Source organism: Erinaceus europaeus, chromosome 7 (genome assembly GCF_950295315.1).
Source record: "Erinaceus europaeus chromosome 7, mEriEur2.1, whole genome shotgun sequence".
In the NCBI taxonomy this organism is placed as follows: domain Eukaryota; kingdom Metazoa; phylum Chordata; class Mammalia; order Eulipotyphla; family Erinaceidae; genus Erinaceus; species Erinaceus europaeus.
In genome coordinates, this window is record NC_080168.1 from 76,628,888 (window position 1) to 76,644,319 (window position 15,432).

Here is a 15,432-nt window from a genome sequence, read left to right on the forward strand (position 1 = left end):
ACAGCCACAGGCCCTTTGGAATATAACTAAAATATACCTACTAGCTATCTACAAAATAGAGGGGCCCCCCAACACTTCATCTGCACTATTCCTGCCTTTAGGTTCATGACTGGTGAACAATTTGTTTGGCTTTGTATGTTAACTCTTTTCAGCCACCAGGTTCCAGCTGCTAGCAGGAAGCCGACCAGACTTCCCTGGACAGACAACCCCATCAATGTGTCCTGGAGCTTTGCTTCCCCAGAGCCCTTCCCCACTAGGGAAAGAGAAAGACAGGCTGAGAGTATGGATCGACCTGTCAAAGCCCATGTTCAGCAGGGAAGCAATTACAGAAGCCAGACTTTCTACCTTCTGCATCCCACAATGACCTTGGGTCCATACACCCAGAGGGTTAAAGAATAGGAAAGCTATCTGGGGAGGGGATGGGATAGAGAGTTCTGGTGGTGGGAACTGTATGAAGTTATACCCCTCCAATCCTATGGTTTAGTCAATGTTTCCTTTTTATAAGTAAAAATTAAATTAAAATGTCCAGATAAAAGGAAATATATAAAAAAGAGCCTAAGACATCCAAGAAAGGTGATATGATGTAGAACACAGGTGAAAAGAATGGGTGATGATTTATAATTGATATCAAAGGTTTTTCTCTGGAAATTAGCTTCTCTGGAAATTAGCCTATGCTGGCATCTGTTGGGAAGTGGTAAGCTACTGGGTTGTCAGAAAAGACATGACACATTTTTGCATAAAATATATGACCTTTCCAACAACCCAATACTTAATGTGACATAACATTTTAGTTAAGTAAGGTTTTAGCTTAAGTAAGGTTTTAGCTTAATGAGTGTTAATGTTTGTTACAGGACCTAACGTGTGTGTGTGTGTGTGTGTGTGTGTGTGTGTGTGTGTGTGTGTGTAAATACACTGCATACATATTAGCCTCAAAACAATCCTCTCTAGGATATTTACTAGCTGCCTCACAGGAAACTTGAGAGACCCAGAGGTGAGATGATTGCCCAAGGCTGAGTAGCACCAGTGGATATTCCAAAGCAAGCACTGTTTCCAGAGCTCAGTGAATATGCTGCATGGCCTCATGATGGACTTGAAACTGACCCTACAGTGAGGGTATTGTCATTTCATAGTGATAGATTCTTGGGACAACTAAAGGACCCTAAAAAGGGAACTGCTAAGATCAAAGTGATGTTGGTGCCTCAATGTTAAATAACTAAAGTATAAACTTACTAAAGTCTTAGAAGCTTAGGCAGTAAGATTTCATAAAATGTTATTGCTAGTGAATAGTTAATGAGAAAAAAATTCCCAAGATTTTTTTGTAGTTTTCACCACTTACTTCCTTGGACAAGTGTCAGCAACACTATGGTGACACTTCAATTTATCTATTTACATATGACTTCCCCTCACTAGCTTGGACACTTCAAACTCTGCCTCTGTCTTCTTCATTAATCTATTCAGTGTCTAGTATATTGTAGCTACTGTGCTAGGTGCTACAGTAAAAATTACTTTATGAAATAGTGAACAGAGGAACTGTCTCTAATACATCTAAGATGAGACTTAATAGCAGAAAAAGGGGCATTCCAGTCAGAGAATCCCCAGTGATGGTGGATAAACAATTAGGAGATTAACTGAAATAAGCCTAAGATTGTCTATGGAGTAAGCATTAAGGGTAAAGTGTTAAGAGAACAGATATACATGCCTGAGGCTCCAGAGGCCTCAGGTTCAATTCCTGGAACCACCAGTTAAGCAGTGCTGTGACTTATAATCATCACTAATAATAAGTATTAATAAGAATATTAAAGATTAAGTTGGTAGAAAATGCAGGACAAAATTGCTTAGAGTCTCTTGCATGTCATCATATAGGACATGGATTTTACTGTCCTTACAAAGAAAAGCAAGTAGTAATCATAAAACATGATCCTTATGCTTTAAAATTCTAGTAAGTCATACTTGAAAAATACAGAAATCAATAAATAAATCGGAAGCTAGGCGACAGCTCACCTAGTAGCATGTACACTTTAGCAAGACTGAAGACTGAAGACCTTGCTTAAAGTCCCTGGCTACCACATGGAAGCACCTTCATGTGGGGAAGCTTCATGAGTGGAGAGCAATGCCAATGTGTCTCCTCTCTCCCCATCTCTGCCTAGAAGCAGAGGCATCATGCAAGGATTCCAGTGATAATGCTGGTAACAAAAGGAGAAAGAAAAAAATAACAATGGGGACCAGAACAGACTATTATAGGCAAGAGATGGTGGAAGATTGGAACTTGGTCGATGGCGATAAGGCCTTGTGAAAAGAAGAGGGATTCGGGAGATAAATCTTTGAAAAAAAGAGTAAATGCAATTGGAGGGGGACTTTAAATTGTGAAAATAATTGGTAGAGGGGACAGAAAGAAAACCCTACACTTTTCACAAGTTAATTCAAAATAGATCTCAGGCCTAAATGTAAAACTCAACACTATAAAACTTCCAGAAGATAGAAAACCTCTGTGGTTATGGCTTTGGAGATGAGTTTTGGGATAAACACCCAAAACATAACCCATTAAATAACTGATTGAACTTCATTAAAATTTAAATTGTCTGCTCTATAAAAACTGTTATGAAATGAAGGCAAAAGTCTAAGAGGCGACTCAGTGTTAGAGCACACATGTGAATAGGCCTGGGCTCCATCTCTGATGTAGCACAGGAAGAGTAAGAACTCCACCAACAGCAGAGCAATGCTTTGCTCTTTCCTTCTGTCTATACCCTTGTATATATTTCCCTGAAAGCTGATCAAGAGCTGGCCTATAGAAGTACCTCAGTGGTAAGACACATGCATGAGCCCACAGTTGCATCTCTGATATAGCTTTTTAAAAAATAAGAAAATAGCAAGACATGAATTAGGAGAAAAGATTTGTGAAACACACAGCAAAGAACTGGTATCCAAAAACATATAAAGATCTGCTAAAACTTAATAAAGCATCAAAATTTTTAAATGAGCAAAAGATCTGGAAAAACACCCTTGTTAACAATAAAACAGAAGCAAGCATATGAAAAGAGTATCAGCACTGTATGTCATTATGGAACTGAAAATTGAAACAAGGTATACATCTCTTGGGTGGTCACAATACAAGATACACAACACTAAATGCTGGCAAGGATGCAGCACAATACAACAGACAGGAATGCAAGATGGTACAGCCACAGGGTGGAAAACAGTTTACAAAGTTAAGCACCAGACTGTAACCAGCAGTCACAACTATGAGGTATTTTTCCAAATTAACTGAAAACTCGTAGTCATACAAATATGTAAAGTGTCTTTATTCAGAAGTGCCAAAAACTAGAAAATGTCTTAAAGATGGGTACATAAACTGTGGTAGACCTATACAGTAATAAGGAAATGTGCTATCAAGTTACAAAAAGACAAAAGACAGGGGCTGTTAACTATGCATCATTAAGTGAAAGAAACCAGCAGGGGAAAAACTGCATATTCATTCTTGGCAAGGCGAAACTAGAGAAGCAGTATAAAAGACCAGTGATTGTGAGGAATTAATAGGTAAAGTACAGAGGAAACTATTCTAAGAAATGAAAACTTGGGTGTGGGGAAGGTAGCACAGTAGCTGAGCAAAAAGACTCATGACTGAGGCTCTGAGGTTCCAAGTTCAATCCCCCATATACTAGAGGTGAAAAAGTGGACTAGGAGGCAGCAAAGTGCATAGTGCTGGACTCAGGAGCATTTGCCAGAGTCATGCTCTCTGTATCACAATAATAATTTTAAAACTATGTTTACTTCCCCTCCCAAAAAAAGAATCGGACTAACAACCAACAAATTATATGTAGAGTGTGAGGAAAAAAAAACGTACCCATAGCTTTGGCATAAAGACAACAGTGATACCATACTGAGTTGAAGAGATTAAGAGGAAAAAACAGTTTGGGGCTGAAAATACCAATATTTTTCTAATTACACAAGTGGATAATAAGACTGGAGATTTGAAGAAGAGGCTGGTCAGGGAAATAATCCACAAAGAGATTCCTTTTTTTCCAAGTATTAAATCATCAGGATGGACAAGATCACCTAAATGTGAAGGAAGGGGAAGGGGAGGAGCTCAAGAACTGAACACAAAGCTACATTATATATTGAATGGAGTCATTTTTGCATAGGAAAACAAAAAATATGCCATCACTTTTCTGATAACCCAATAGTTGGATATGAAAAATAAAACTAGTAACTGAAAAGTGCTATGAAGAAAATCAGAAATATATGCAGTTATGGAAGTCAAAGAAAAGTCCATTTCAGAAGGTAACAGCATTCAACTATACTGAATTGTTTATAAAATTGACAGGCAGCCCAGTATCCAGTGGATCTGGCAACGAGTGGGGCCTGGATAATTTTGCCAAAAACAAGAGTGCTATTAAAAGCAAAAGCAAGATTGAAATTCAAAATGAGCAAAAGGTCTGAACAAACACCTCATCAGAGATGATATAGAAAATAAGCACACTAAAAGAGCCTCACTGCTAAGTGTCATTATGGAATTGTAAGTCAAAACAATGATTTATCACCACAGACCTTACCACTGTATCCAAAAACATGAGATACTACCAAGGATGTCTAGCAACATGGCCTCTTTACAAAATGGTAGGCACTGTGGCTTTGTGGCTCAATTATAAAGTATAGGCTTATAAGACCCAACAAAAACACAAGCTTTTCCCCCAGTAAGTTGACACCTGCACATGAGTATTTACAGCACCTTTATTTGTATGTGCCCCAAATCAGAAGCAAACATGGTAGTCTCCAAAGAAGAATTAACTGCAGTAAATCTAAACTGCACTATCGCTCAGTGATAAAAATAAATGCTACCAAGAAACTGTATGTTGCCAAATTAGAGAAGTCAGTCAGAAAAGGCTATGCAACACTTTTTAAAAAGCAAACTATACAAACAGGAATGGTCCTGTGGTCATTCAGGCCCAGGAAGGATGATGAATAATTTAAGTCATTTGTAGGTTGGTGAAATTGTATATGATGGGTCTCTGATACATAACATGAATTAGGAAAAATTCACAGAACCATATGATGATTAAACTAATTTGATCTGTGAATTTTAATCATGAATTATAATTACAGGGGCCAGGTGGTAGTGCACAAGGACCTGGGTCCAAGCCCCGATTCCCACCCGTAAGGGGCAAAGCTTTACAAGTGGTGAAGTAGGGCTGCAGGTGTCTGTCTCTGTTCCTCTCTACCTCCCCCTTTCCTCTTGGTTTCTGGCTGTCTCTAGCCAGTAAAGAAAAAAATAATAATTTTTAAAAATTATAATTACATATTTGTTAATCATAACAAATATATCATAAAAATTAATTTAAGGGGAAAAGATAGGTTGTATTCTATTTTCTGGTTAATTTTTATATAAAACTAAATCTTTTTAAAAAGGTGATTACAATGCATACTAACAGATCCCTAATGTCTAGGCAGTAAGTAGGAAATTTGTGATGGAAATGCACATTGATACAACACAAGTCTTCAGACTTTGACAGATTTTTCAAATACCTTTTCGGTTGCTTACTAATTTTGTGCTTTAAGACAGGTTTTATTGTAACATCTAAGCCTCTGTATTTTCTTATGCAGACAGGAAAAAAATAACTCTCACAGGTAGTCTGGATTAAAAATTGATAAATCAGGACCCAGGTGGTAGTGCAGCGGGTTAAGTGCACATGGCATGAAGTGCAAGGACCCAGTAAAGATCCAGGTTTGACCCCCCGGGTCCCCATCTGCAGGGAGGGGTTGCTTCACAGATGGTGAAGCAGGACTGCAGGTGTTTACTTTTCTCGCCTCCTGTCTTCCCCTCAATTTCTCTGTCCTATACAGCAACAGCAATAACAATAATAAAGACAACAAAAATGGGAAAATGGCCTCCAGGAGCAGTGGATTCACAGTGCAGCCACTGAACTCAAGCGATAACCCTGGAGACAAAAAAATAAAAAGTAAACAGTACAGGCAAGTAAATGCGTTTTTTTTTCTCCCTAATTTGCCCTCAAATTCATTATAGTTCAATTAAGATGGAATATATCCTATATGTTGTCTTCCTGAATTTTAATACAAAATTTAGAAGGGAAAAAATATTTAGCTGCCAATTTTAAGGGTTGTTCTAAAAAAAAAAAAGTATTGCTACAGTAGTTTATTTAAAACCTTATTAGTGCAAGGCTATGCTTGTGTTAGAACTCTAGTTGTTTTCTCTAGAGCTGCTACTTCCCATTTGCCTTTCTTGTGTAAGTTTTACTACATATCTAAAAATGTGTTTTCTTTGCAGTATTAGTCACTAACAGTTTATTTCACTGGGCCTGGTTACCCTCAAATTAGGAAGGGCAACCTGAAAAAATGTGATTTTGCATTACACAAATAACCTAATGAAGAATTTATAGTTGAATCAGATTAAGAAAACCAAAAATAACTGAATTTCTTAAAACTATGATTTCAAGGTATATATGTATATACACACCTTACTGGATAAATATGTAAGGGTAAACAAAGTGGTAGCCATATTCCAAGGTTGAGCACACTTGTATTATATAGGTTCAGTGTCACATAAATGCAAACAGTGAGGAGTCAGGTGGCAGACATGCTACAATGCACAAGGACCTAGATTCAAGCCTCTGGTCCCCTTATAGGGGGAAAGCTTCATGAATGGTCAAACAGTATTGTAGTTGTCTTTCCATCTCTATCTCCTCTTCCCTCATGATTTGTTTCTACTCAATAAATATTAAAATGAAACATTCAGAAAAAATCTACAGTCTATCTCTAGATTATGCTACATATATAAGGCCTTTAAAAAATGGAGGCACTTGTAGTGGAAAAAACAAAACCCATAGGCTTAGAATTGATAGGGTGTTAATAGCTACCTTACTCATATTTTAAATACTCAGATTTGCTCTGTTATACAGAACTGCCATCAACTTGAAGGAGTAAGGGCAGATTAAGTACAGATCTCTGAACTTGTAGACTTAAATCCGACAGATTATCATGTCTATCAATTGTGATATTATTCAGGAATATTACCTATATTTCTAATAACTACTTTGTAATTAAAATGAAGGTGCTAAACTAGACAATTTCTAAGGTAATTCAATTAAAAAAGGACAACAAAGAAAATTCTGGATCAACTCTTTACCATTAAGAGCATTAGGAACTGGAATGTGGAAGCAGTTCACGAAGTCGTGAGCTCACAATATTATCATTTGTTCTGCATACAGGCAAAAAGAACAAAAAAATTATTTTATGTACACATCTATTGTCAACGAATTGGTACTCATAAAAATAAATGTGAGGGGAGTCTGGCAGTAGCTCAGCGGGTTAAGCGCAGGTAGCACAAAGCGCAAGGACCCGCATAAGGATACCAGTTCAAGCCTCCGGCTCCCCACCTGCAGGGGGGTCGCTTCACAAGTGAAGCATGTCTACATGTGTCTATCTTTCTCTCCGTCTTCCCCTCCTCTCTCCATTTTTCTCTGTCCTATCCAACAATGACAACATCAATAGCTACAATAAAACAACAAGGACAACAAAAGGGAGCAAATAAATAATTTTTTAAAAAAGAAATGTGAGAACACCTATCTTGGTGAGATGTGGAAATGGTAAGTACCCTGTGACAATATTCTATAAATCAACATTTCCTCAATAAAATGATAATAAAAGGTAACTGCTTTCTATGTTGTCACTGATTATGCTAGTTACAAAAAAAAACACTAATAATTATTCTAGCTCATCTGTACTGAATATTGCCTTCTCTTTGGTTTCTAGATATACCAAATATTATGCTAACACGTGACTCTTCAAACTTTTAAAGATTAACAGTATTAACTTATCTCTTGCTTTTACATACAAGTCAACAATATAACTTAATCACAAACATAACAGATACTCCTGAATCATTTTAAATTCCAAGTATCAGTAGAATTATACCTGGATATATACAAGAAAAAATAAGGTCAAGCAATTCAGTATGATTTCAACTTTCCAATCAAAGTACAATGTTTTAGCAGTGCTCAGGGTTTCAGAAAAAATTTAAAGACTAAAAAAGGGTAGCAATCTGAGAGGTGGTATAGCAGAAAAAGTGTTGGACTTTCAAGCATGAGGCTCTGAGTTTGGTTCCTCGCAGCAAATGTGCCAGAGGGATGACTGGTTCTCTTTCCCCTTGTCTCTCAATAAAAATAAAGTATTTTAAAAGGAGCGAGGGTAAGAGTTACCTTAGAATATAAGAGTCTAGCTAGGTATATACAAGACACAGTATCTGTAGATTTTTATAAATATAGTCAAAATCATAGGAAAACAATTGTTTCTACTCTCCAGACAAGCTTTTTATGAAAAATTATTTTCCTAATTTTACATCTATCTGAAAACAAGGACAACTGCTGTAGCTTATAAACATTCAACACATTTGAACATTTTTCTATCTGTATTGTACCTTCTTACCTCGAGCAGAGATCCCTTTGATCATAATTCCTGAAAACTCCGATGCATACTTTGAAGTTTCCTAATCACCTGCAGCAATCTAATTACCTTAGATGTATTTATTAGTGTAAAAAAAGAAATAAGGTGACTATACGTTTATTTTCTGTAATAAATCTTTTATATTTTATGATGAGTTTAATATAAAACCTTTTTGTGGGGCAGTATGTCTGAATTAAAAAGCAGGAAGGTGCTCAGGACATGTAAGTACTGATATTTTGCCCAATGTTTGAAGAAAGGTAAATGAGATCTGTGCACATATCAAACAACTCTACAGTAGTGCTTGGTGATCATTTTGTCTAAGAGGCACTTTACTTCCTTTTAAAAAGTAAATGATAAAAGATAGCTTGTTTTCTCACTAAAGGACAAAATAGCATTTGCAGTTAACCCAATGAATGAAGGTAAAACAGTAAATCTCTGCTCTTAAATTAGCTAGAAGGTATAGAGGATGTGTCAAGTTTAATATTCTGTAATATATATATTTTGAAGATGGTGATGATGTAAGGGAAAATCCATTTCATAAAAATTAAAGTATTTAAAACTCATTTCACCATTACTTTTACGAAATGATTGAAGTTTCCAGTGTGATATTTTTATCTAACAATCACTACATTCCACCCTTTGATAAAGTCTTTTTTTATATACTCAAGTGGTTTTCCAATTGAAATGTTATGTCTGTATACCTTTTAATAACTTTAGTTCTAAAACCAAAACTTTGTCCACAAAATGTTTGGTCATCTTTTTCAAACTTACCAGACTAGTAAATCCAAGGCATTTAAGTTCTTTTTCTACTCCCCACTTAAATCAGCTACTCTAAAATATAAGCCCATTTATAATTATTTACTCACAGAATAATTTCTTGGGGGAGTCATTTTAATCCACAAATCATTAATTCAATTTTAATTTCTAGCTTAGGACCCGATTATATATATTTACTATTAGTTTTTGGAGTCCACTTTTTGTATATGTTTTCTTCAAACCAAAAAGGAAATCCTCTTTCATCTAGTAGATTCAATAGAAAATGTAAATTTTTCCAGTGGCTTTCTGTTTACAGTTACAAAGACAGAAACATTAAAGCCGAATTTTACCCTCTTCTCTATCTTGAGATGAAATAGAAGAGATTTTTAAGATTCCTTCTATATTTAAGCAAATTACTAAAACAAAACTTTTTTTTTCTGTTAATAGTATTTACAAATTAATTTGTTTTCCAATCAGTCATGAGGTTCTATTTCTGGGTAGAAGAATTGTCCTTTGTATGCTTTTTCATAAGGAGTTAAATTGATCACTCTTGCTTTAAAAGATTTGAGCATTTCACAATCCTGATACTAATAATGTTAAGTCCAGAGTTTGAATTGTGAAACTAATATTTAGATAGGAGATCTAAAAAATATTTAACTTTGAATACAAAGCTAAGATAAAGCTAATCAGGAAAATATGACTTTTTCACATATTTGGTACTTGGTGACCCAAAGAACTACTCTGAGTTAAAAAAAAAAATTGTCAAAAATGAGCGAGCATAAATAAAGAATATTCAGAAATACTAAGACACAAATTTGAAGTACACTTTAAAATATTGTAGTTTTCATTTTCTACTCCTGAAACAGAAATAAACCATTTATCAGTAAGTGCATTTTTTTTCATGGAGAAAATATTTATTAGTTTTCAAATGATCACATGATACAAATATTACACAATTAAGTCATTCTAGAAAAAAATATTACTATTCATAAAATAAACACTGAAAAATATAAAATTGCATATTGTGACAAAATATTAAAAAGTCTGAAAGGAAAATAGATCAAAATAAAGATTTAAATAAACAAATCAGTTCACATCAATATACAAAAAGTTTCACTTTAAAATAGCTTTTAGTGGCATGAGATGACTAGAAATGCACTTGTATTTTTGTACACTTAAAGGAATAGCTAAAATATAATCAAAGTGTGAGGTTAAAAAGATTTAATCTTTCATCTTCAAAAGTGAAACAAAGTGCTAATAATCTCACAGGTCACAAACTAGTTTATAGTGTAGTTCAAAGTAAATTTTCAAGCATATTTCAATTTTAGTTTTCCTCAGTTCTTTCTAAAATACTGAGTAGTTAGTTTTCTATTTATATATCTACAAACGATTTAACAGACAAATCGAGCATAAAAAATTGTAATTGTCTATGGGGATTCAGAGCTCTAGGAAAATCTTAGTTCAAACTAATCTTTTAAACTTTTAAATAATGTACATACAAAAAATTTTGCAACTAATGAGGAAGAAAACCTAGAAGTCAAATTATGACTTAACAATGACAGCTTCAATGGGAGTAGATAACATAATGGTTATGCTAAGAGACTCCCACACCTGAGGCTCCTAAATGCCAGGTTCAATCCTCCACCATCATAAACCAAAGCTGACCAGTGCTCTGATAAAAAATTAAAAAAAAAATTTTTAATGGCAGCTTCTAAAACCTTTAAGACACCTACATTTAAGATGCTTCAATATTATTTTATGATTTCTATATTTAATATATACCAAATAAACTGGCAGTAGCAAATAATTTTTAAATATTTAACAGTTTTTGACTGGGTAGATAGCAAGAGGAAAAGAGCTATTTGGATAACTACTCCATCAATTGATAATTTGGATAACTATTTTATACTTATTCATACATAGGTTTATTATTATTTTTACAGAAGCACTGCTCAATTTTGTCTTACAGGGTGCTGGGGATTAAACCTAGGATTTTAAGAGCCTCAGACATGAAAGACTTTTGCATAATACTATATCCCCAGCTCAAAAGCTTACTCTAATATTGACTTTGCACCAGAAAATATTGCTTTTTGTTTCAGTACTATTCAAACTTCATTTGCTTTCAGTGCAGAAAAATATCTTAAGTTTAAGAGGTATTTACTACTTATAAAGATCTGTAAAAACTAATTCGATCTCAAAAGAATTTTCTTTCATATTGCAATCTCTTGATTTGCTAGTTAGAGTAAGGCTCAAGAACAGAAACAGATAAGCTAAAAGATTAAGTCCCGGTATTAAAAGTAATTTGAGAATAATTAAGAAGTACATCCTACATTTACAAATTCCTTTCAGTGTCAGGCAACAAAAAGTTTCATCATTTTAGGTTTCCTATTCAACTATAAGAAAAGTTTGCCTGCTTCATCAAGGTGACTTTCATTTCCACAAATCTTTTAAATGAAACAGACATAGAGAGCTGCTCTTAAAAGAAAGGAGTCGCTCATGCTTTCTCTATTTCAGTCTTCTGAATAGAAAAGAATATGTTCATGGTCATGTAACTTCCAATCAGGAAAAAATAATAGTATTGTTATTTAAGCCTTTTCGTTTCCAGACCAAGAGTACACCAGAGTAATCTTAAAGTTTGTAAATGACAAGATCAGGTGGCTCTCTCATCCTGGTGTCTTCTAGATATATTGCATGGCTCCCTCCGTTCACCACTGCCTTCCAAACTGCAGGTGCTGCATGTGTGACAGATATCATCCATGAAGGCTCTGCTAGAAGAGTTCCTTTTGCTGAAGAAGTATGATGTTTACCAGTTGAAAGAAATCTGGGCAATTAGAGAACAAATAAACCGGTCTCCCATTATCAAAATACCCTGAGTCACAGAAGGAATCCATCAAGGAAAAATGAAAACTTGCCAAAGGCACCAAAAGTTCATGTTCTACCCACTGCAGATGGTAAGAACTAGAATCAAACCCTACCTTTGGCATCAAAGAAACTAAGAGGAAACTATCTTAATAATGCCATGGGGAAAAACTAGGACAAGGCTCTTTGCCACAAGTAACATTATTCCTAGGGGTTACAAAACTATATTTGAGTATATTTAACAAAACTTTCAGGGGTGTTATATCCTGAAATTCATATTCATTCATACTTAAGAGAATGAAGCCTACACTTAACAAGTGAAGCCACAATGATACTCTCATCGCATCTTCTAAAAGATCTAATAGTAAAGTCCTAATGTTTGTGATAAGAAAAGAGCAAAAAGTTCTAACAGGGTAGGTAGAACAATAGCTGGACATCAGACTATGAACATTAGTAGAGTTCAGATGTCCAAATAATAGAATACAGAAATTTCTTAGTCAAATATAAAGGAGCACATATAGTCCCCGATACCAGTAAAGACTAAATTGGGCACATAGACCCTATTTTAAATCCTGTGGACTGCACAGATATTCACCAAATCAAGTGCCCCCAAACCATCCACTGCTTTAATTATCTGGAGAGGAAACTAAATCAATAAGTTGTTTTTTTTTTTTTTTTTTGAATGGGCACTAGTTAAGTCTCTTAGAAAAAACAACTGCAGCCTCAACTTGGTTCATAGAAGAACTCAAGGAGTTTACCAACAGAATAATGGGCAATGGAAGGACACTCCAATCTATAAGTAAACCCAAGTAAATAATGGAAAGCACCCACTTGTTTATTATCCTTTCCCACTCTCTCCAGAAGCTGGATATTCTGCCTCCAAGGGTTCAGTGGAGAAAGTGGACCCCTGACGTCAAAAGCTCTCCGTGGTCTTGGCTGTATCTGTGGTTCTAGGATCATTCCTTGCACCTCTGGTAGGAGAGAAGCACTGAAATAGAGAGCTGAATATAGATTTAAGAAAAAATTCTTATTAAGAAATTACATTCTCTGATCATTTGAGTTTGTAATGACTTATCCTCAGGATAAAAATCAGCTATCTTTGGACATACTTTCTTTACTGCCTTTTTAATCTGAGTTTTAGAAATCTTGTCACCACAAATGATTAACTTCTCAGTAACTATAAGTAGGGATCTATTTTGGTCTAAGCTGTAACACACTCAATGACAAACCACTCAAGTCCAAGCAGAAGATCAAATCAAGAAACAGTAAATTATGATTGGAAATAAGATCACAGTTCCCTTGAAGGGACACTGAAAGGAACTCATCCTCAGATCTATCAGAGGAGTCCCTGTTAATTCTTCCATAAGAGAAGACGGATTGAAAAGTAGAAAAAGAACAGCCAAACATTTTAACAGAAATGCGAATAAATCTTGGGAGTTGTCTAAGAAGCTGAATTCATATTCAGTTTTAAGTCTTAAGTAATTTAAAGAATTAGACTACAATGATTATGGCGATGCAAAGTTAAGCCTGAATTTTATCAAGCTGTAACTAATGTCACCGGAAAAAGTTTATTCTTAAAGCACTCATCTTTAAAAGTGAGAGGGCAGAATAGTGGACATAGGCAATACAGATTTAAATCTTTAAAATTTATAATCACTTCATTTTGGGTCAAGAACGACAAGGGAATAATCATTAATGGCTACAATGCAGGAATTAAAGCACTAAGATACCCAAATAACAGATGATGATAAAGATACTGAAAAAAAATTGTTTTATTATTGGAACATGGTAAACAAGAAGGAAGTTAAAGCACATAGCATTTGGTCAAGAAAAAGCTGAAAGGAAAATAATATAGGTAGGTATGTATTTAAAGTTAAAGGGACTGCAAATTAATTTTTAACAGTAGAAAACAGATCAATTATATTTTGTGGTACAGAGTAATATTTCCCTATTAAATTTCAGGTTTTATTCTAAATAAAGGTTTATGTATGTTCCTGTTGTCTTGAACACAGTCACACTATCCTACTTCAGCAACATATTATATTGGGTGATAATTATGAAAAAAAGTGCTATCAGTTAATCTCTCTCTCCCCAACTAGTTATCACAAGGGTTCCTTACCTGTTAGTGGAACGAGGATTGTGCTCTCTGGTTCTCTATCAACCAACCAACAAAGGTTATAGTCTCAGCACTAAGAAGGTAGCAACCAACCAAAGTTAGTGTTTTTAATGCCTTCGCTTCCTCCTGGCTCTGCCAGCCAGTTTGGAAATATATCAATAGCTGAAAAGGAACAGTTACTCCATTACCTAACAACATTAAGACCAAAGTTTTCTTAAAGTTTAAAGATGAAAGAAAAGAGCTAACTCTTCTGTTTTAGGAATACATTCAGTTCTGCACAAATGAGGAATGAAAACAGTTTAAACTAATAAAATCTATGAACTTAAGCATCAAAATCTGATTCCCAAATATTAAAGGAAATCTAAAAGAGATTTGATGCCTCTAGCACGTGGCATCAAATAGCTATGAAAATATTTTATGAGTCTAAGTGGCAGTTAATATTTTTCAGTTTCTAGTAGTCTTTATTATCCTAAGGTCTTAGTTTGGAAGAGACTATTATAGCAGTAGGTTTTTTAAAAAGTATTTTACAATATAATCACATGGAGGTTTATGAGGGATAACAAGAGAAAGGGAGTCTAAATTATTAAAAAGATCTGAATACTGAATACTTCAAGAAGTGCAACCTAATTAGGTATTTCACAAAGTTCAAAAGCAGACTAGAAAAGACAAAAAAGTATCCCACAGCAGGAGCTCTTGATAAAAAAAAAAGCTTAAGATTCACACATCCTAACTACCCTATTCATGTTCTCTTTGTACCTTTATGGTACAAACAGGTGCTACAAAGATGCTTTTAAAAAAACTTTACAAAACAATTACCCTCTAATGTTTTCTAATCAGGGTCTATGAAAAATCTTGTGTCTAATATTTTTATAAAAGTTGTAAAAATTAACAAGGATTTCTGAATTAATGAGACTTAAGCAAAACTTAATTACCTTAAAGACAAGGTAAACAGAACCTATAAACCAAAATATTTTTTAATTTCCCAGTTTTCTTTCATTTCTTGGTAATTATTTCCTTCATTTTGTATAATATTGCTATTGAAAACAGAAGCTAAGGGGAACATTTTGAAAAAGGAAATAAATTTCGTAATTTTATAAGACAAGTCCACTTTGAAAATGAAAAACCTCAAGAAATTGTTATCTTGATCAGATTATCTTTATTAAATTTACAATGTCTCCTTAGGAATTCTAAGTTATTCTAAGTTAAACACCTCATAATCTTAACTTACTTATCATACCCTAAGAATA

The 15,432-nt window shown here is 34.5% G+C and overlaps 1 protein-coding gene across 7 annotated transcripts in view; it reads right to left on the bottom strand.

The window, feature by feature from the left end:
• Positions 1 to 15,432, bottom strand: part of TSC22D1 (TSC22 domain family member 1) — an 88,151-nt gene that overhangs the window by 43,033 nt on the left and 29,686 nt on the right. The window contains exons 3-4 of one of the 7 annotated variants that reach the window (XR_009550747.1): positions 12,901 to 13,070; positions 10,901 to 12,031 (exon numbers count right to left, since the gene is read on the bottom strand). The exons of 2 other annotated variants lie outside the window; for them this stretch is intronic. Coding sequence is in view for 2 of the 5 variants with exons in the window: in XM_060194802.1 (XP_060050785.1) it covers positions 12,014 to 12,031; positions 12,901 to 13,057 (175 nt within the window). In the remaining 3 variants the exon portion in view is untranslated. 4 more of the 7 variants (XM_060194802.1, XR_009550749.1, XR_009550748.1 and 1 more) reach the window with 4 other exon arrangements.